This window comes from Thalia democratica, chromosome 5 (assembly GCF_965202585.1).
Source record: "Thalia democratica chromosome 5, ktThaDemo2.hap1.1, whole genome shotgun sequence".
Lineage (NCBI taxonomy): Eukaryota > Metazoa > Chordata > Thaliacea > Salpida > Salpidae > Thalia > Thalia democratica.
The window spans coordinates 79,128,386-79,151,869 of NC_139169.1; the positions used below are offsets into that span (position 1 = coordinate 79,128,386).

General features: G+C 27.4%; 1 protein-coding gene across 1 annotated transcript; it reads right to left on the bottom strand.

Moving 5' to 3' along the window:
- Positions 1–9,298: 9,298 nt before the first annotated feature.
- LOC145835513 (uncharacterized) lies at positions 9,299–20,448 on the bottom strand. The gene is made up of 2 exons (XM_082943155.1): positions 19,289–20,448; positions 9,299–10,593 (listed from the first exon to the last, which is right to left on the bottom strand). The coding sequence occupies exons 1-2, from the start codon at positions 20,372–20,374 to the stop codon at positions 10,213–10,215; spliced, it is 1,467 nt and encodes a 488-aa protein (XP_082799281.1). The 5' UTR covers positions 20,375–20,448; the 3' UTR covers positions 9,299–10,212.
- Between the last annotated feature and the right edge of the window lie 3,036 nt (positions 20,449–23,484).

Consider the following 23,484-nt stretch of genomic DNA (forward strand, 5'->3'; position numbering starts at 1 on the left):
TAAGTGAAGATGTTGATTTGAAATATGTAACTGAAAAGCAAACTGAGTTAGAATTAGCACAAGCAGCTCTGAAGCGAGACATGTGTGAGAAGTCATACATTTCGAAAGTTGATGTTGAACCTTCAGTTTCCAGTTCAAATGATGGTAGAAGTACTATCATTAGCACTAATCATTAACTTAATGATGCCATAAAAAATTATTTTGCCTATAATACATTATAATTTCTTAATGTTTGGTTATTTATTTTGTTGTTATACTAATTGAATAATTATCTAAGAGTTTTTTAAACACTTATGACTAAATGAATTATGACATCAAACATCACGCTAATATACATACCAGTACCACATCATTTAAATCTTTAAAGGTATGTAAGAAGTTTGTTTAAAATGTTAAAGTAACTGTTACTTTTAGAATAAAAAATTTTAAATAGAGCTATGCTTATTAAATTTTTAAAAAGTACTATTTTATCGAAAACATTTACATATTCTGTGTGATTATGACATCATAATGTAACAAAAACAGTTGAAATGTCTTTAAATGTTTGCCTATAACTGTAAACTTTAATTTAAGATAAAAACTATAAGTATAGGACATGTATAAGTGACTTTATTACTATTTAAGTCAAAAATAATGAAAATAAGTGATTTTTGGGGTCAAAATCAATTTTTGGGTTCGGAATTTTTTTTTTTGGCAATTTTTTTTTTAATATTAAATTCTTCTTAATGATGCTAAAACACATCTAAATCAAAAAGAAAAATATAAATTTTACAACATGACCAAAAAAATGTGGTGTACTCCCTACCCCTACATCATGACTCATTTTTACTTTTACTAATCTCAAAAAAATTGAATTTTGGCAAGCTGTTTTGAATATTTTGTATATTAAGTTTAATTTTACTAATGTTTATCTGGAAAAACAGCAGTTAGACAAAAAACTTAGTTGTTTATCTTTTGAAAACATGATTTTCAAGTAACATTTTATTTTATATTCTCAGAATTTATTCTCATAACATGTTGGAATCTTATCTGTAAACACTGAAGCAGTGCTTAACAATTTTCTTTTATATTCTCTTAAACTATTTTATTTTCTTTAAATAAATTAACCTTTTTAATTAGACGTATTTGAATTTTTACAATAATTGTTTGTTATAAATAAGTTTTAGATGAATGACCCTTTAAAAAACTAAATAAGAGCTTAAATTGTCAGAACTTGAATAGTCATTTATACTTCTTTTTTGATTTTACTAAATAATACCTTAGCTGGCCCCTCTATGGCCTTAACTATAATTCACTTCTTATAAAACACAAAACATTTATTTAATTTTTTAGTAGAATGTTTTGTATATAAACAAAAGAAAGCAACTTTTTAATAGTCTTTTTTTAGAAAATTAAAGGTCTGTAGATTAGACTAAATCTTTTATGTAAGAGCCAGCGTTAATTTTCATTTAAAAATATTTGACCCTATCACCTTAACTCAAACAAAAGTTTTTAATAATATTTTTATAAGTCTGCAAATAATTCTACAAAACACATCTTTTTACAAATTAAAAGTCTTTCATTTTAAACAACAAAAAAGTATAGCAAATTAAGCCTTGTAATGTAATAAATATAATTTTAAGGATTTTATTGGCAATATCTATTTTTACTTTGGATAATCTTTGAAAACTAGATCAGAGAAGCAGAATTTATTATTTTATTAAACTTTATTTATTTAGCTATTTTTAATAATTAACAAAAAGTATAATTCTACATAAATAAAAGAACATGTGGGTTCAGTTAATTACATAATTAAGTAAGCTACCAGTTGCTTCATACAGTTTTTATTAATATTTTGAAGTACCTTTTTGAAATATAAGCAATCAAACTTTCAGAGTTTCATTGGGTCCTTATAGAAGGTAAAAAGTAAAAAAAAGACTGTTTACTAAAAACCTATCTCCTCTTGGCAATTTTTAAGTAATCACAATCAAACTTTTTTTTGGTCTATTTATAAAATTTGAATAAATCTTTTGAACTTTCAACTAACAAAAAAACAACTTTTTATTTTTGGTCATAAAGTTTTTACTCTTTAGGAATTTGTCTATCACTTATTTTTTTAAATACTACTAAAACATTTCCTAAAGTATGGTGATGTTTTTAGCCTAAATAATAATAAAAAGATATATTTTTAGTGATTTTTAAATCTCAGAAAAAATTGAGAATAAAAAATTATGGCTTATAAGTTTATATTGGAAGATGTTTTCAAAAATACTCTTAAAAGTTGAAAAAAAGTATTTTATATTTTGTATAAACTGACTTATATATTTATATTTGAGGTTCTAAATTGAACAAAAATAAATTTCTATTTAAATTTTAACTGAAGATCCCTTAGAGGGTGAAACTTATTTTTACAAATAAAATTTTGATTAACTAATGTTGCATGAACTGACTTATATTTAACAATTCAAGGTTTGACTTAAGAGTCATAGTAATTATGGTAAAATAATGTTGGATCACCCCTAAAGCCTTTTTTAATCTTACATTTAGCTGCTGATTTATAGACACATTGACAGTAAAATTATTAAAACAACTAGTAGGTTTAAAACATAATTAAAAACAATATATACAATATATTAATTATACAAAAGTATACAGTTTTAACAAAAAACAAAAGTTGAAAATTTATTTTTAGTAGTGTATTAAACATATCTAAAAATAATAAATTGTGGTTTAGTTAGACTTCAATTTTTGTAGAAACTTGTTCAAGGACACAAGTAAAATACATTTGATAAATCTAGTCTTATTTTCTAACTGTGACCCACAATGCTTTTCAAGTTTTTTCATGTTAGCTACTAGACACGTTTAACAAATTAACTAAGTTTAAGATAACTTTTGAGATAAATCAATCTGTTGTCAATAAATTGGTGAGTCAACAGGTTTGCTACGGAAGCCAATTACGGTTTGAACAACAACAAAAAACTGTTTAATTAAAGATTTATCTTCTCATTCATTTTTGACCAAAATTTTTGCAGTATAATTCAACTACCAACATTTAAATCCTCGTGTTTATTTTTTATCTTTAATTTGAATTTTTTTTTAAATACCACCATACTACTCTACGTTTGTTTTTTAATCAAACTTCTATCTTTAATATTTTGAAAACTGTAACACTAGAAAAGTTATTTAAATTTATAAGGAGTGTTTCTTGAACTTATTAGATCCCTGGGTAAAAAATAATAAACTAGATAAGTCTTAATTTTTTTTTAATTTACAAGTAGATTTAAAAAGATAAATTATTCATACATTTGTATTTGAAACTTTTTGCTGAATGCAATTAATATATAAAAAACTAGTCAAAAATATTTTAATATAAAAAGTGTCTTATAGTAAACAACTGAAGAGTTTAAATAATTTTTTTTTAATTTTGTTCCTCACCCCTCTGGCCTTGTTCTGGAAGTTGCTTGCTTTGAGGGTTTTCTACAGATTATTCTTAAATATCTATATTGACAGAAACTAAATTGGAAAAATAAGGCTTTTTGAGCACTTCTTATAAATATTTAACTTGTTGTGTATTTTTTTGGATTCAAATATGGTAGTAAAACATCAGACTTATTTTTCCCTCTGAGTAAAGTGTAAAGTAAATTCAGAGTAAAGTACAACCATCAAAGGAACTTGATTTGAAATTTGAAATTCTACAGTTTAACTGGTTTTAATTTTTATACTTAGTTATAAAAATCCAATAACTATTTTCAACATTGACAGTGTAGTTTAATAACACAAAAAAAAGAAGTTTTAATCTTTATAAAGCATTTTCCAGGGTGTCCACTGACTTATAAGAAATTTCTTCTAGGTTTTTTAAAGTCAAAGACTTTTTGTCATTTTCTGGTAAAAAGTGAAATTTGGGGTGAAAAATTATATTAGATTTTTTTAAAAATACTGCTATGCTACTTTAATGTGTTTTATACTAAATAAAATTTTATTTCATACATACTTTTCTTTGTGTATTAGTATCTAATCTAAAATTTGTTATTTGAAATGTAAAACTTCTTATTTAAATTTCAGGTCTTTATTAATTTAAGGTTTTTTGAAAAGTACCAAGTTCAAGAATTTCCAGTTTAATTGGCCACACTGCTTTTTTTTAAAGACTTAAATTTCAATAAATCAGCTTAAATATAAGTTTAGCTGAGCTGTGATTGATAATTTTAGACTAGTTTAATAATGTAAAATTAATTCAAACATTTTTACAAGTGTACATAAAGTTAAAAATCAAAAGAAGTTCACTCACTGCAAAACAATATAAAAACAAATTTAATTTAATTACTAATTTGTAAAGCTTTACTCTGATTATCTATTATAACATGACTTACTTCCAGTTGCTATGGCTTCACTCTGTCTCTAATATAAGGAGAAAATTGCAATAGTTGTTGAGCAAGAAAAATCAAAACACTCAAAGTTTGAATTTGAACCAACCAATCAAAATAGGCAAAATATTAATCTTACAAAAACAGCATAAACAGAAAAGAGATCAACAGTGCAATTACGACCATTGGAATTTTTCAGCTTTGAGAGTAATACTTTAAAATAAAAACAAATATAAATTTTAAGAAATCTTAAAAACACACTTTTTGAATATTCTAGACTTTATAAAATGCTTAAACAGCGTCGGTTTACTATAAATAGATTTACAAAAAACTGTCTATGTACTATATTAAAGGTGATCTATAAGAACAGTACTAAAATACAAAGCTCATATATAGTGCAACGTCTTTTAGAAGTAAATGTACACAGTTTTTTTTCCAATTATTTATTTACTAGTTTTGTAAAATTGATTTATTATTTAAAAAGTTTTTATAGTCATAACATCACTCATCATAAATAGACATACTGCTATAAACTTTTTTAAATAAATATTACATGAGAGCAAATAAGTAAAAAATAGATACAAGTAGTAAAAGAAAAAACAAATATATAAACTATTCACTACAATTACTTTAAAAAGTAAATAGAAAGTGTTTGAAATAGTAATGTGTACTTTTACCTCGACTTGTAAACTTAACCTAACTAAACCAAGTATACATAAAAAATAAATCTTAAAGTGTTTAACACAGCTTTTAGCAGACCCAAAAATTTAAGTCAACTTTTCTTGTGGTGTACTTACATTTGTAAGTTTTTGTGCACTTAAAAAACAATTCAAGTAAAGTAGTTTTTTTTATAAAATTATGCAGTATTCTTAAAAGTTTGTTTTGAAAATAAAAGCTAACCAAAAATTTAATTTCCGTTGTCATTAAAATACAAGCTATTTTTTTAAGTTCGTCAAAGTTAAATGCAGCAAAAAGAAATGTCAAAAATTAAAAGTTAGTTAGTATAATAATGACCAAAACTGTTTAACTTTGTTCAAAAATGTATTTTGATTTTCTGTTAGCGATGTTACTGAAGTCAAATATTTTTATTATGATAAATATTTTGTTTAATTTAGTAAATTAATAGATAATTTTTTAAATACTTTACATTTTACAGTTTAATTGAATATTTATAAATAGCTTCTTGTAAAATACTTAATACTAATGTGACTTGATAGTTATGAATGAATATATCATTTGTCTTTAAAAGAAAAAAAAAAGTCAGCATAAGAAAAGAATTGCACATGTAGAATATATCAAAGATAAAACATAAGATAAAACTTGTGAAGTATATAAGAAGATACAAATGTTAAAACAGTGAAACTCAAAATCACTACTTACCTGCTTTTAATGCAAAAGTGTGCATTATATAAACTTTGAATGTATAAAATAACTTTTGTTTGGTTTAATAAGTAAAGCTACTTAAATCACTATTGCTTAAAACAGAGCTGTCAGAGTTACAGAAAAAAACAGTTCTGAATAATAAACATAATATTAAAAGTCTTACTCTAGCAATTTAAAGGCAACTTTTCCATATGAACCTGGCATATAGTTTATTTTATTGTGCTTAGTAAATTTTTTGATACTGTACTATAACAAGTGTTTTATTAATTTTTAATTTATTTAAATCTTTTTTTCTGATTCTAACTGATAGTTTTTAACATACTTTATATTAATGGAGACAAATACAAGTATCAGTTATTTGGTGTTAAACTCAGGCGGTGTGGTTAAAAACTTTCAATAAGTTTTTGCGCCTTTACTTTTTTCAAATATGGTCAGATCTCAGGTCAATTACTAAGATAGTTAACAAAACTTTATTTTATTAAGCTTATACTTCAAAACATGTTATCAACACTAAATTAATTAAAATAAACTTTTTATTGCACACTTAGTAATTTAGTACACAAGTAGCTTTTCTAAAAAACTTTACAGAGTTTTTACTAACATTTTTGATCACTCCAATCAGTTAAAAGTAATTTTTTAAATAATATTTACTTTTTTTAATCATCATCAGTAATAAGTTTTACAATGTTTTTTATGCAACAAATATGTTTTTTAAAACAAAAACTAGCAAATATTATTTCAATAAAGACTTTTGTTTTTTTTTTTTAAAATTGGTTTAAATTATTTTTTGTTTTTATATACGTTTAAATTCGAAACAAAAAACAGTAATTTTTTTAAATCAGTGTTTTTCAAAGTGGGCACCGTCCCTTGAGCAGTCAAGGGGCCAGTAGTGGGCAGTTAAGGGGCTACAAGTAGGCCATGAGGTCATAATTTGAAATTTACTCTTGATATTTTTGAGTTAATTGTTAAGAGCAAAAAAAGTATTGAACGCTTTTAATGGTAGTTATTAACGAAATTTTGTCGAAGGGGGCCATAGCTTTTAAATTTCTTTAGAGGGGCCTTTTGAAAATAGTATGGAAACCCTTTATTTTTTAATTAATACTTTTTTGAAGAATTTGAATAGCCGTACTGTTAAGATTAGAGTTGTTTATTCTACTTTTAAAAATACTTTTTATAAAGTTAATTTTGCTCAATCGTTATTATATAGTATTTATGAAAAACTTTTTAAAATGTGCTTATTTAAAAACTCAAAAAGTTATACAAAAAAAAATTATATAAAGCATAAATTTACTATAAGGTAAAAAACCACTCATGTAAGAAAAGTCTATTATCTGGGAAAAGCTAATAGATGAAGTAACTATACTCTTTAATTGTGCTATTTTTAACTAATTTATTTAGTAACTACATTTTAAAGTAGTTAAAAAGTAGTGTAGAAACACTGACACGGTCGATTAGTGAGTGATTTAATGTTTTCCTCTCGACCGAGAGATCTTGTTGTCAGATGATCGATCGGCTTTTGTGAGGTGGTACGGTAGTGTGACATCAACACAAATAACAAAACTTGTTGAAAGTAGCAGTAGTGGCTGATACGAAGTTTTGTACAGTTTTATTGATTTCCCGAAAATAAAAACGTTTTTGACTTAAAAACATTTCTTGGTACTGTTTTTGTTTATCTTATTGTCTAAATTTGACACTTTACGTAACAATTAGCCATTTTAAATGACGACAGAATGTTAAAATTTAAACTTGAAAAAATTGGAGTAAGTTTTGACAATTCTAGTAAAAGTAAATAGAATGTTAAACAAGTTATTTTCATATTTATGTGTGCGAAGATTAACTTGTGGCTAAAATACTTTATTTCTGATTAAAAAAATTAACTTAATTTTATCTTTTTTAATTTATACAGTACTAGAAAGCAACTATAAAAAAATCTGACAGCAGAAATAAAAATTAAACTTAGAAAAACATTTAAAAACAAGCTGAATAAAGACTTATTATAATATTAACTAATTCTTAAAACAGGCATGTTGTGTACAACTTGAAACTTATGCACTACTAAAACAAAATGATTTTAAAACCTGGTAGATTATAACTTTTATATCTTATTGCATAACTAAAGTAAACTAATTTTAACAATGTGTAAACATTTCTTTTGTTGTTAGAGTATGAAAGTTAAGTATAAGTACAATTTAAATAGTTTACACTGTGTTACACGTACTAATTTAAGCAAAAAAATTAACAACATAAATCTATAAAATAAAATATTTAAAACTTAATGGTTTTACAATTAAAAATTACAAAATAAAAAACTAAAAGTTTAACGAATGACAATTTATTATTTAATAAATAGAAAGAAAATGCTGAGCATGAGACTGAGATAGTTTTATTCAGTTAGTAATAGTTACGCCTAAAATAGTTTAAATTTTCAGAAAAAAAAACTTTTTCTTTAATCAAAAGGTAGACACATATTTTTGAATTTAAAAATTTTAACTTGTTATTTAATTTAAACTATGAAACTTATTATCTAAATAACAATTTTTTTCTGTTTTTAGAGTAACTTCAAAAAAAATATATACAAAATTAGTTTAATAATACAAAATTTGGTTTAATATAAATGCTTTCAAGTTGTAGTTTTAAATTCATTTTATGTTGATAAATATAGCTTTGACTAAAAACAATAGCTATAATACTTCAAACTAATTTATGAATATCAAAAACATTAAGTTGTTTGGAATAAATAAAATAACAAAAAAAGTTTAGAAATATATTTTATAAACTCAATTGTATGCATAGTTTTACACAAACAAAGGAATTAAAGACTTTAAACAAAAAAATGCATTTAAAATTTTGTTTTATTCATGTGTTTAATTTAGTAGACTGAAATGTACTTATAGCTTACCATTATAAATACTACTATGGACAACATTTAACTGATTAAAGCCACAAAAACATTTCCACTTTTGAATGTTATTTGAAACAATATCTGAGCGAAACACAACTTTGAAACATTTAGCACAAAAAAGTGTTAGTAAGTGTTAGTTTTTGTAAGCAGCATTTAAAAACACACAAGGGCTGGCAACCGCAGCTAACAGAGCCCAGCCTTAACCGAGGGCACGAACAAGAAGCGTCGAGATTGGGCGAAAACGTGAAATTGTTAATTTAGTGTCGAACCTGCCATACAGGTATGTTTTCCCGTTGTAACCGCTCCAAATGTTATTTATGTTTTTGTGCAGTTTTTTTTTTGTTTTTGACTTGATAAATTTATTTTTCGTGATTTTGGCTCGCTTTAAAACGTGTCGGTTGCGCACAACTTTTGTTTTTATTTTTACCTCTTTGAAAAAACAGTTCGTGTAATGAAGATGTCAAAACTGTTTAGATTTTATGATGAATTTTTAAAGTTGGTTTTGTGGCTCTTGGTACTTTAGAAGTAAAGTAAAAAAATTTTTTTCAAACAAAGCCAAATAACAACATTTTACTTTCATTTCAATGAAAAATAAACAGATAATACTTATAAAATATTTTATAAAACTAAAAGCTTTTTATGTTTCAGACTTAGATTTCAAACCGTCTTGAGAAACAACGAAAAGAATAAGCAAGAATTTATACAACATTATTAAGAATATAAGCCAGCCTACTCAACCAAATTTAATTTAGACTGTTTAGTTACTACGTCTCAAAACTTTTAAGTTTTATAAAAAATCTTACTGGTACCAAGCTTTTTGTTGCTTCTAATGACGGTTTGGATCTTAAATGTTAAACTTGAAACCTTAAAAACAGTTTTTATTTATATATTAAATATATTGTAAGTGTCGATTTTTTTTTGTATTTTTAAAAACAATTTAAAGTCTGGTTTTAATTACACTTTGTTTGTATATAAACAATAACCAATCCAATTCACAAAAGAACACATACTATTTTTTTTATAATATAGTATTTTATAGAGAAAGTAAACTTTTAAGTACAAAAACAAACCAAAGCGTTTAAGTTTTAACATTACAATTAAAATAAGAAAACAAGAAAAAGAGAAAAAGAAGAATTAAGTCAATGCTCAACAAGGTAGTGCAATATTTCTAGAATAAAACTAGCGTATGAAATTAATTAGCAGTAGGCACTTTGGTACGTTTGGTAAAAAAGTATTTATAACAAGTTAAATAAAAAGTAAAAACTTATTTTCGTGTTATTTATTGAAAGGCAATGTGTATACTTTTGCTAGTAGATGAAAAATTATATGTGTTTCTACACGTACTTTAAAGATAACTTTAACAAAACGTATATGTTCAATGCTATTGATGAAGACATCATTTAAAAGTGTTTATTTAAATTTGCAATTTTTACACATTAAAAATCTTTTAAACGCACAATTCAACACCGATGCTTTTTTAAGTTCAAACGAACCGAGTTTGCCTCACAACAAAATATTCATTCACTGCAAGTGGACACGTGACCTTTCAACAGCGCGCCGCCTTCCTCGTATACTGTGACGTCACATTCAGCCGACGGCCGACTCGCTCTGCGTCGTCTTGAGCTTGGCGATGGCCGCCTCGATGCTGGTCACCTCGTCCCTGGACGGCTTGGCGTCGGACTCCAACGATCCGATGGACGAGCTGCAGCACTCCAGCCCCGAGTCCAGGGAGTTCCCCGAATCGAGCCTGTAGCAGCCCCTGTCGACGGAAGACTGCTGCGACCCGGTCTCGTCGGTCTCGTTGGCGGCTTCTTCTGCCGCATGCTGGCGCTGCTGCTGGGGCCGCTTCTTCGCGCACTTTTTGAGGCGGGGTCCGAGAAGCACTCCGATGTGGTCGTTGCTTTTCGCCCAATCACAAGCTCGCTGTGCCGATGTCAGCAGTTGGAACTCCACTATAGCGCATTTCTCCTGTGAAATTAAATAAAAAAATTTAGTTTTTGAGGTTGGAAAGAAATGCTACGTTGAATAAAAATAAATGTACTAGTAATAACTGTTTTAAAGCCATTCTAATTTCTATGGATTTTATTTTACTGCTACATAGTTAATTTTAATAAAACAATATAATCTATTTAATTAGACATTTAAATTAGTATTTTTACTGTTCATTATATAATATAGTTAATTTTTAGTCGTTTCATTAATTAAAGTTTGAGAAAAACTAATAACTTTTGTTTGGGGCTCCAATCAAAAAAAAACAGGTTTCGCAATTCAGACAGAACAAAATCTAAATAAAAAATTATGTAAGACAGCAGAAAATTGCAGCATGATTAGTTGTTTACCACACAACTGCGAACAGGACCGGTGAAAATTTTTACATAAGAATGTGCAGTTGAAAAGCACCGCAAAAAATGCTCGTAAAATTGCGTTCATTGAGTACTTCAGTTTTATTTAAATAATAACAAAGAGTAGACTTTTAGTTTTGCTTACAATTTGTAAATATATGTTGCGCTCGGTTCTACGATTAAAAAAAAAGATGCTTATCTAACTAAGTGAAGCGAACTCAATAAGAGACTGATGATTTCTTTTTGAAGACAGTTTTAGTTTTAATGTTATAAACGCGAAATGACACTAAATCTTTGTAATCCTTGTTGTGGTTAGAGTTTGTTGGACCGGTGTGAACTAAAATCTTATTAAGAAATTTTAAACTGTCACTTTTCTCTTTAAATAAGCATCTCTTGAAACCATAAACATTTCAAAAATCTTTCTTTTTTTTTACTTCCTGTTAAATATTAACTAACAAGATTTCCAACCATATTTAAACTCTTCCGGTTTCTTTTTCGATTGTTTATTCGAAAAATTGTACTAAAACATTAAAAAGAGTAATCGCAGATTTAAACAAATGTGTTTAATGGTGTAACTGTTTATATATATGTATATATATTATATGTTAATATTTATAGCCTCAGCAAATTAAAAACTAGCAAATATTAGACAAAGTTAAATAAAAACGTGTCATTTAATGAGTAATTCTGTAACACAATTTTATGGAAATTTGATAGCATTGTTATTTAAATTGTTACAACTAGTTAAGTTTCAAGCTTTATTTTATTGACTACAACCAACAATTACCATAACTGAAATATTTTTCTAAAGTAAGGAAGCAAGAATGTTTAAGAGATCAAAAAAACAATGGAAAACTGAAAGATAAACAAAAGAAGAGAAACTTTTATAAGTTTTTTTATATACATTTCCATTTAATTTAGATTTTAGTTTTAGTCTTGCTTTAAATCTGGTTTAAAAACAGTTTTTACCATTATTATCAAGTTTTAAGTACTTGCATTTAGAATCAAAAGTTTTAAAAAGATAAAACAGACAAAAACCTTCTATAGATTTCTATCAATACTAAAATTGTATACAGATATCTTAATAAAAATCTTCATAAAGCTGTTTCAGAAGTTTTGCTGTTTATCAATCAAGATTAATTTTTATCTAAATTTTTGTAGCAAAAGACTTCGACCAAATCAAAGCCGTTTGAAAGTTTTTAGATTTTCAAAGGTTACACAACTTCGGTTACTAACGACTTAACAGTACGGTGTGTCAATGCCACTACAAAGAAGTGACATCATTCGTCACAGACAGCGGATGTCATAATTGTTAATTATTCGCCATTCCAAATTGTAATTTTCCCAACAAGTGACATGATTGTGTGACACTAAAGTGTGGAAACTTAAACGCCTCAAATTAATCGTCTTTTGTCAGGTATTTGGTGTCAACTTACACAAGGGACAGTCCGGTGGTAATTTAAACTGTTCAAGTGTCAATTTGCTGGTAAATGTACGGGAAAATTTAAGCTTTTCATTGATTTAATAACTGATAAGCACAAAAACTCTTTTTTCTAGTTTTATAAAAAGCTATTGTTTGGTTTTGAAAATATTTAGAACTGTTTCTACTACAGTAAGAAATTTTGTATAGTTATCCGTATCTTCTAACAAAGTTGTTTTTAAAGTTAAATGGTTTTGTTATCTATTTTATTTAATGGTTAAAGATAATAATTTTTTTTACTTCATTAAAGTACAGCATTTGTAGCAAGGTAAAAGTTCAAAAAATTTTCTTGTACATAACAAGTTTATATACGACTTTAATTTTAATAAAATAGCAATTACTAAACTAAATTGTAATACCGAGTGTTGATCGCATGTTTTATTCAAAATCTGGGTGAAAAGACTTATAGCCTTCTTAGTTTTAAAAAGAAGCCTTAAGGCTCAAAATATTTTTAAACTACAATATAAAAAAAATTGTAGATGAAAACATTTCTAAAATTTATCGCAACTTTACCATATTCACTAGTTATGAAGACAAGTTAAAATATTTTTAGATAATGTTAAAAAATAACAATAATAAAAATTAAAAAATTTTTCAACATACTGTTTTGAATATTTATATAAAACATAAATAAATATTAATAAAAAATTATTTGACATTAAAAAATAAACAGTCAATAATTTTGTTTCAGCTAACTAAAATTTTCAAGTATTTTTTTTTTACAATAACTTACATAAAAACGATTTATTATCAAACAAAGTTATCAAGTTTTGGTAAAATGAAATAAAATGTGGTTAAAAAGTATTTCGGCCTTGAGAAACAACTCTTTTAACTTTAAAAAATTAATCAGAAAGTCTAAGCAGGAAAACTTTTTCTTATATCCAGTTATGCAGCCGTTGAACAAATCTGTAGCTGATGTTCGCTTCAATGTTTTGTACTTTTTACAAGTTTTTAAAAATTAAAAGTAGAGCATAAAAAAATATATCTTAAACCAAAAGTATTCGTTGTAGAAAAAAACTAATAATTAAAATGGTTTACAACTTTATAAGTTATTGACTTGTAAGGAAATTTACATGTAAATAACCAAAAAGAATGTTAAAAACATTTTTACGTTAACGTTTAAAACAATTTTAATCCATGTAAAAATTGTTTCATTAAATAGTTTAGTGGTTTGTTAAGTTTCGATAACCATGGATTTGTTTTGTTTCAAAGCTAAGTTCAGACAATTTGATCTCGAGTTTAGTTTCCCCTAAATCAAAATGTGATTAATATTAAATCAAAACAGCATTACCAGCACGAATACTGTTGTAATTGATGTGTGGTTCGTTCTGAGATATTCACTCATTTGTTGAATTTATATCATACATGACTGTGGGTTAAAAACATCTATGGTTGTTATGAGCTATCTTTCAATTATGAGATTAAAAAGCTTATTGGTTTTTACTGATATTGTTGTATACATGTGTATAAATTCACGTTCTTTTGTTAAAAATAGTTGATATTTAAATTTGCTCCACCCAACGTTAATTTCGACTTGAAAATAAGTAAATTCAATCTCCTTTAAAGTACAACATGTTCCACTCAATTCTTGTTATTTATATATCAAATACAAAAACAACCAAAGTCTTAAATACATATCGCTAATGAAAACTTCTGATCGTAATTATGTTTTTGCTAGTGGTAAGAAATGTGTAATGTTTTTAAAGTTAAACACGTATTTAACAATCATTTTAAGTTTATCACGTAATTAATTTTATTTAAAATGTATAATTTTTACTATACTTCTAGTTATAGTTTAAAAGAATTATATGTTACAACTTCTAATGTCTTTTGAAACTCTTTTAACTATATATTGAGTGTCAATTTTTCATCATGTTCAATAAACCGTTTATTGAATTACAAAAAAGCGCTCAAAAATTTTGATCTAAGGATGTGGTTTACGAAAAAACCTTTTGGTTATAGAATCATACACAGTCCATGACAAAACACTAAATTTAAATAAATTATTTAAGTTTATGGTGAGTAAATTAAACAACCGGTATATGTTTCTAATAATGCAATAAAAAAAGCTTTGTAATAAACAAAAACTTAATATATTTTTGATTATACATAAAAGTTATTATCAGTAGTAAAAGTTTATAAGTTTTTAATGGTTGTAAATTATTGTGTTGTACATAGTTTATGAATTTAGAAATTTAAAAAAGCAAAATTTTGGTAAAAGCTTTCTTTTATAAACTAATAACTAAAAAATACAAATATGCTCAATAGAAACCGGAATTTATAAAATATTTTTTCTAAACAGAAGTACACTTACATAACAATCATAAACAAATATTAAACTTTAAGATGACTGAAGACATTTTTTTTAAAGTACAGCATTTCTATAAAACAACAAGTTGGTGGAAACAGAATTAAAGGTATCTCATAAGGTCAAGCTAGTATGTACAACAGATTTGTAGATTTCATCATTATTTAAAGTGACAACAACAATTACTACACCCAAAATGATTATCTCTAGGTGTTAATTTATGTTTCTCACATATGTACCAAGATAAAAGTTTTAAGTGAGACACAAAAACAAAACATGATATATGAAAGTCTATTTATAGACTAAATGTTAGGGTGGGGTATTGAAAACACTGAAAAATTTACAAAGAATAAAACCTAATGAGGTTTAAATTTCTTGGTAAAACCGAAATATTTAAAGTATTGAAAATAATATTACTCAATATTAAAAAAACACATGATTAAGTTATTATAATTGAAATGTAGCACAATATTTTAAAATAAAATAAGAAAGTTATTCTAAACTTAAAAGCTTTGTTTTCAGTTGTTTCTATCAACAAACTATTTGCTGCAACAATAGTTTTAAAAAACATAAGAAAGTAACATTTAATAGGTTTTAAAAAATTAAATATGAGTTTGTCAAGTATACGGATAACTTAAAACAGATATATAAACTGCAAGTTAATCAAAATTACTAAGTAATTGCTATTGATTAAATATGAAGATTTGCTCTAAAAGCAATGATTAAATAAGTTTTCTGTGCAATTGTACATAGTTAAACAACGCGCAACAAATTATTTATTTTTACGTACAAAATCAAATATATTTACTGCAGTTTACAGCGCCCAGACGATTTTTAAAACTTACTTAAATTAAAAAACATGTGCAAAAAGACAGTTCGAGAATTAAACGATGTTTTAAAAGACAGAACAAGCTCGAGCCGGTACCTATGCTGCGCCGTAATGTTACTGAATATTTTGTTGTCAGCCCAACAGTTTTTTCACATGTAAGATTAAAAGAAGCGCAGCCGTGCAACAAATTAGTAAATGTATATTTGTGATACGAAAACCCTTCGGGCTAATTGTTAAGCCTTGCTTCTAACTTTAGGCGTAAAAAACACTTTTGCGTTTAAATTATACTTTCATCAGCTTATTACTTGTATTTGAATATAGCCAACAGCATTTATGTAATTCAATTTCTAATAACATGTTTGTATATTAACTGATGTGCGATAAAAAACATCAAAAAAAATAACAACTAAAAAACATTAAATTAAGATGATTGAAGAAATTACAAATTTAATCCTTGTAAAAAACAAACAAGATTCAAAACTGAATAGAACTATTATAACGTTTAGCACTACGTTATCATAAAAAATTAACTATATCATAAAAAAAAAAAAAAATTGTTAAGTAAGTGTGTGTGTGTGGTACTTTTGTAACAATTTAATCAACCCTAAACTTGTTTGTAGAAAATTTTAAAAGAAAACAATTTATAAAAGACTTTTTTTAAACAAAGGGTCATGTTTAATAAACAACAACAATAACTGTGTATTAAGCTAAATATGTACTTGGTAAGATAAAGAAAAAAAGAAACTTACACAAATATAACAGCTTTCAGAAAAAATTAAAACAAATTTACATTTAGACAGATCTTAAACAATTAATCATGTAGCTTCATAATTTCCTAAAACAAACAGTACTTCCAGAAATTTATTATAAGATATAGTTAATTATTTTGCAAAACTAAATAATAAAAAAACCCTAAATTTATGTTTCAATTTAACTGAGTAAACTACAACTTTAAATTACGTAATAAAGTTCATTACAATTTCAAAACTAATTTAATTTATTTTTAAACAATAATGGGTTGCTAAATTAAACTTTATTGGTATATTTATAACAAAAAGTCTCAATTGTTTAAAATCTTTATTCATATTTAATGATTTAATGTATTTTAGTAGAACAGCACAATACTTGAAGCAATGAAGCTCTACAGATGTGGTTTTATTTGTGTTTTCTAATGTAATGTATATTAGATGTGTACTCTCACATGTTGTATTAGCGGTTATTACTGCCAAAGGTATGGCTAATGCTGAAAGAATTTACATTTTTTACATGACATGATGTTACGCAACTAATAAAAAACTTTCGACCTTTAAGTGACTGTTTTGAATGGACTTTTGTAAACAATTACTATCTGCCTTGTTTGGCTATCTAGTTACACTTTGATTGAAAATAGGCATCAAAAAATAAGCAATTAAAACTTTAATATATGTGTACAGATATCTAGCTTTAATAACTTGCACAAGTTTGTTTTGTATAAAGTATCATAAAAACAAAAATTGTGTATGTAAAGCAGATTCAGAAAAATCATTTATAAAGATGTTCTTGTTTTTATTGTTGTTAACAGTTTAATATAAGAATTTTAATTTGATTGCACAAAATGGATTTTTTCAATATAATTTAAAAGAATAAGATGGATGTTATGTAACATCTAAATCAGAATAATATTAGTGTGGTTTTTAATTTTTTTGAATGAAGAATGTACCATACTATATCTATGTAACACTTATAAAATATTCAATCTTATTATAGAAATATACTAAAATATAGAGAGGTAAAAATATTAGTACTGTTTTTAAACATTAATTACTCTTAATTTCAAAACTTGTGGTATAATTTGACCATGACTTAAAAGAGACTAAATAAAAACTCAATTTAGTAATCCTGTTTGTTTATCTTAAAAAAAATTTTCTTTGGTTTTTATTTTTAATGAATTTGATAAAGTATTTGGTCTTCATCACGAATTTTCGGTCTGGAACTTTAAATCCTGATAAATTTGTGATCATTTCACCTAAAAAACAACTTGATTATTTTTTGTATTGATAGAGACAAATTAATTGGAAAGTACTGTTCCGTTACTTAATCAGCTTGGAAAGTTGTAAACAAAAATCTAAAATCTCCTATTTTACCGAAACTATGTGTTATTGCAAAATATTTACAAATCGAAAATATTTGTATTTTTAAGCTCTCAAAATGTATTTAGTATTTTAAGGGAAGTTTCTATCTGATGTAATTTTTATCATGATGTTTATGCAATTTAAAGCTTAAAGTAATAGAAGCAAGTTACTTGATAAGATTAAGTTTCACAAAGTCGTTGTAAGTAATGCAAAGATACTTCTTGCTTATATAAATGTGATGACAATTTAGTAATTGAATATAAATACTAACATTGATGAATTTAAAGTCTTTAAAATAGAATAAGACGATAGAAAACAGGAGTATAAATTTTATATTATTAACAACAACTTTTTATTATTATTTGAGTTCATGATACTACACCAAACAACCAAATCTCTGAAACTTATAAATTAGCTACGATAACCTTTGACTTGTCATGTTTATACTGTACACAATACAAAAAGAATGCTTATATCCGGAATTGAAAGATTGATAGAAGTTGATAACACAAAAGTATACAAATGTACTAACATATTTTGAAAAGTATTTATGCAGTTTTACGGAATTAACATAGAATGTTAAAAAACTAACTCGAATCGCTACAATTTAATATTACTTAAAAAATTTGAATGGTAAGTACTTATTAGATCAAGTGTATTTGATTTTAAAATTTAACCTGTTAAAAACTTAGAAAAGTAAATCTAAATACTATTTAAACTAAAAAAAAATATCAAAATGATTAAGCCTAAGTAATGATTACGACTAGATGACTCTGCATTTTCCACAAAATTGAGTTTTGATATACTTAAAATTAAAAAATCTATTAATTTGTAGGTAAGCAATCAGATTTAGGATAATTAAAAAATAAGAGGTACTATAACACTAAAAAACTAGCAATAACGTTTTAATCATTTAGAAGTTTGTTATTTATTACAAATTTTTAGCAGTTTAACAATAAACATCTGTTCAATTGCTTTACAATCAATTCAGCTCAAACAGCTTTTGTATAAACTATTTTTCAACTTTAAAAGTTTGTGTTTGACAGTTTTAAGTTTTAAAATAATGTAACAACTTGGTAGCATAGTTGTAATAGCATGCCTGATTTGATCAAACAAACTTTTGGCGTGAAAACATAAGCATACTGCAACTCTGTCTGGTAGTATGCTTATGTTATGTATGCAACTTTTATAAATTTTGTTGAAGAACATAGCTAAAGATTATTTTTACTCTCATAAGAACAGAAATTACAATATTTGCAGGCGGTGTTGTTAGCTTTCGGTAAACTTTTTGTTGCATTTTATTAATAATATGTTGTTTAGTCGTCTAAAAACTTTTGGTTGTTACCTTCATTTAAATTTTTAGTAAAGAAATTAAAAAATAGAAATTAGTGATAAAATACATAGTTTTACTTTATATAGCTAGGTCATATGCAGCTTTTTACCATTATTACTTTAACTTGCAGCCTAACATTGTTTACAAATTTACTATAAATATTACAATCAGCACCAATTTTACAATTTTTTTTGTAAAAAAGAGGAAACGTTTTCTTAATATGAAGAATTTTTGTAAAATAACAAATAAAAAGTACTAACCTTTCCCAGTTCGGGGATGACAGCTTGGTAGTTCCTCAGGTGTCTCGGAAGCGGCTGGTTCGGAGGCACGATCCTGATCTGAAGAATGTCTCCGAAGCCGGAAAACTTGGTCAGGAGCACGTCTATCTTGGCGAAGTTGTCGTCCACTCCGATGAGGAGCAGCGATGAGCACTGCTCCGTGGTCAGCATCACAGACCTCTGGTGGTTGCACCTCTTGGAAGACTTCAGCGAGGACATGTCCAGGCTTTGCATGCGCACCTTGCTCGAATCAGGGCTCACTTGCAGTAGGTGAGAGGTGCGCAAGGCGGCCAAGAACTTGTCGAGGTCCTTCACCACTCTCTTTATGACGTTCATTTGAGCTAACAGTTTGATGCTGACGTAACCATGGCGATTGGAAGCGATCTTGCGCTTGAGGAACATGTTCTTGTTGAGGAACTCCGAAGTGAAGACCGACTCTGCCGCCAACACGATCGGTTTCAGGTCGTTTTCGGAGTAGACCCCGTTTGGTTTGCAGGGGAGAGGTGACGAGCAGCAGGAAGATGAAGCCACCGAGAGCGAGGTGACCGGCGTGGAGCTGCTCACTTCGGACTTCTGAGAGGAGCAGAGGCTGCCGAAGGGAGGTCGGCGCAGTCCGTTGACGAATGCCTGTTGTGTGGCCGTCGGGGAAGTCAGGACAGGCCCGACCTGTCCGGGGTGTATTTGGTGGAAGTAGGTGGTGCCGTCCAGGCTTGTTACGGACACGAGGCCGCCGGCGGAAGTGGCCAGCTGCGAGGCGACCGGCTGAGGAAAATGGTGGTCCGGGTAGTAGTAGGCGGTGGCAGGCATCTCGAAAGGGTGCAGCATCGCGTCTTGGTAGCAGTTGGGAGGCGGGAAGGGTATTTCCGCTGGCTGGAAGTAGCTCGGCTGCTGGTTGAAGTTGTTGGTGCGGTTGAAGAACTTTGTTACTTGCTCGGAACAGCTCTTAAGCTCCGACGGCCGGCTGCGGCCTTTCTGGTCATTTTGTTGCGCAAACTCTTTTGTGCCGAAAGTCTTCTCTTCTTTTGTGGTACTTTCAATCAAAGTGTTCGTTTTGGTTTCGCTGTTCATTAAAAGTTGCCGGAAATTCTGTTTGTTAGAGTGGAAGAAGGAAAGACAGCTTTTACACAAAAAAAGTTATTTACATGCCTGAAAAGTTGTATACATAATGTGATTTTTATTAATAACAAATGAAACAAAAAATCAACTTAATTTATTTTTAGAACATTAATGATAAATAAATCCCGACAATTACAACTAAATTTACAAAGTTAAATCTTAAAAATAAGTAATTACTATTTTGAGATAAATGTAAAAAAGTAAGTTTAAATACTTTAACCACTTAATTAAGATGAGGGGGTTTTATTAAATTGAAGGCTAAGTTTAGTTGTTTTAATTGTTAAAAAACAGTCAACACAAAAATGATAAAACACTTGATAAATTTTTTAAAGTTGTATACATAAAATCAAAAACAACTTTAAATCTCTATAAACCTACTGCTAAGAGTATTTTCTAACTAACACCTATTGGAAAAGTGTTTCAAACAAAAACTGCAAACAAAGATCTATCAAACTCTCAACAAAACAAATGCACTTACGGCTAATCTATGAATAAGCGTTACCATAAAACGAAACCTGTTAAGAAAAACCTTATAAGCAAAACCAAACACTAAATTTTTTAAAAAAGAAAACCGCCTTCAGATTAAAAGTTTTGATAACTATCGCTGCTCAGAAAAAAAAGTGAAAATTTCCACGTTTTACAAGAGGCGTGTGAACTTCGACTGAAGAAATCACCGAGTGAAAATCGACCCATCCCAAACGCTGCACAAGCGGTGTGCTGGCGAAGAGGCGCAAGAAAGAATGCGAGGCATCTCTTCTGGTTCAAGAAGTTTCTTCCGAGCCGCCGGCCTGCCAGCAGCTACCTGAGCGAATTTATTGTGAGCCTGTCACGGCGACGCGAGCTCTGTGAAGTAGCGACGCGCGCGCAATCGCCAAGGCGGAAGATGCCCCCGGGGCGCGGTCGCTGCGAAGAGGAGAGAGTGAGAAGGTCTCGTTGCCGAGCAACGGCCGCCGAGTGGGATTAGTTGTTGCCGCTTCTGCTTGTTACCTTGCGACTTTCCAACTCGTCGTGTCGTTGTTTGTTTTTGTAAGTGCTAACGTAAACACCCGCGCTTTTCGAGGTGGAAGGTGCCGGGAGAAAAAGAAGCTATTTTGGTTTGTGACGGAGAAACGCGAGCGAGAAATGATTTTGTGACGTCATTTGGTTAAAAAGTCAATAATCCGATTTTGAGCTCTAATTTTGTCAATGAGTGCACTTGTTTTGTTATTTTAAATATCTATCAACATCAATTACAGAATAAATATGCTGTTCAAAAGTATATACCAGTACCTAAATATCAAGTTTGTTTTTGACATTTAGGCACAAACAAAATGTTTTTGCCAGTGGAAGTACTACTGCTTGTATTCGAAATCAATTGCTTAAAAAAAGATATTTTTTCAATGACTTTCATTTTAATGTGTACACTGTACAGCTTTATTTTTGTCGCATGAAAATACTTACTCTTTTATCTTACGTAGCTTCCAATTATTAAACACTGGAAAATGAAAAGCCCTATTTTAAGAGCTTTTTTTCGCAGAACAAATATCATTTTCTGAACAATTCCTAGAAGTAATTAATTTTCTTACTTTATATTTAACGTATAAAACTGTGCTATAACTGTTAAGCTAAGTGAGTTATTACAATTGACATTATTACAATTAGTTTCTTAACTTTTAAATAAACTAAAACTTCTGGAAATCATAAAAATACTTTTCTTTAAAGAAGTATTAAATTTCAAATCTGTTGAAGTTACGGATATACATTTTATAAAAAATTGATCAACTGCAACTTTAAGTTTTTTGATTTAAGTTGCATTTAAATGTAGACTAACTTTGAGTTGAACTAAACTAACACAGAAGTTAATATAGAAAAAAAGTCTTTTTTTCTTTACTTTTTACTACACAACACTGTTTTTGTTTAACCTGTTTTTAGTGATTGATTTGTTTATAAATATGACTTTTTTATAATTAAATTTATAATACTTGATCACGTATTTTTTAACTTTAACTGTGTTATAAATGTTTTGGACTGAATAAAAAGTTTACAATCTTAATAAAAAATGTTTTTTAACTTATTCTAACTTAACCTACTTACCTAAATCTAACTTCATTTGGTGACAATATTTATGATACTCTAAACTGTCTGCTTCCAAGCTACCCACAAATACATGTTTAACTAGCACTCATCAAAGAATGTAGAAAAAATTATTTGAACATTTTGAAAACACATTCCTGGCATTACTACACTCCCTTAATTACTTCAACAAGTTTTTTAACTTCAAAATAAAAAAGTTATCGTGATCAAATTGCAAACTGGTTCTGGTAAATTGAAAATTTAATTTACAGATACAATATACTACAGTGTTGATTGAATTAAAAAGTAGATTTTCTTGTCCGTTTAACTATTACTTAGTCGTGTTTTGTTAAGATTTATATCTTTTTAAACATATACACGATATTTTAGTACTTTTTTAAGCTAGTAATTAGTTTGTCATTAAAAATATAATTTCTTACTTACTTAAATAATTTGCTCTAAATTACTTTTGCAAATTAGTTTATACTTGATAGCTAGTATATTTTTAAATTGTTTGTTTATAAATTAAATTGCAAGACAATCATATGTAAAAAATTAATAAAGTTAATTTTATAAAAAGTGTTTGACATAAACTAAACGTGTAACAATGACCAGTCTTAAGTTATTTTTTTATTCAAAAACCAAGTTTATCTTGTAATACGAAAGTTTTTAATATTCTAAGGTACTTTTTAGTATTAGAATTATTTAAAACTAATCTTAAAACCTACATCAAAAACCTAGAAATCAAGGAAAAAGTTTTTTTTTATACTTTAAAGTTTAATTTTTTAAAGCAGTAAATAAGTAATTTTCAAAACATTTTAAAAGTTAGATAATAACTTAAACACTTATATACAACTTTACGAGCACAAAAGAAGTATTCTGTGGTAAGTTTAAGAATTGTAAAGGAGCTTATAAACCTTAAATTTCCTTCTTATAACTTTGTATTTCAAACATTCTGGTTTATATAACTAGCAAACGCAACTTCTGTATGTGGTTTATGTAGTCTTAAA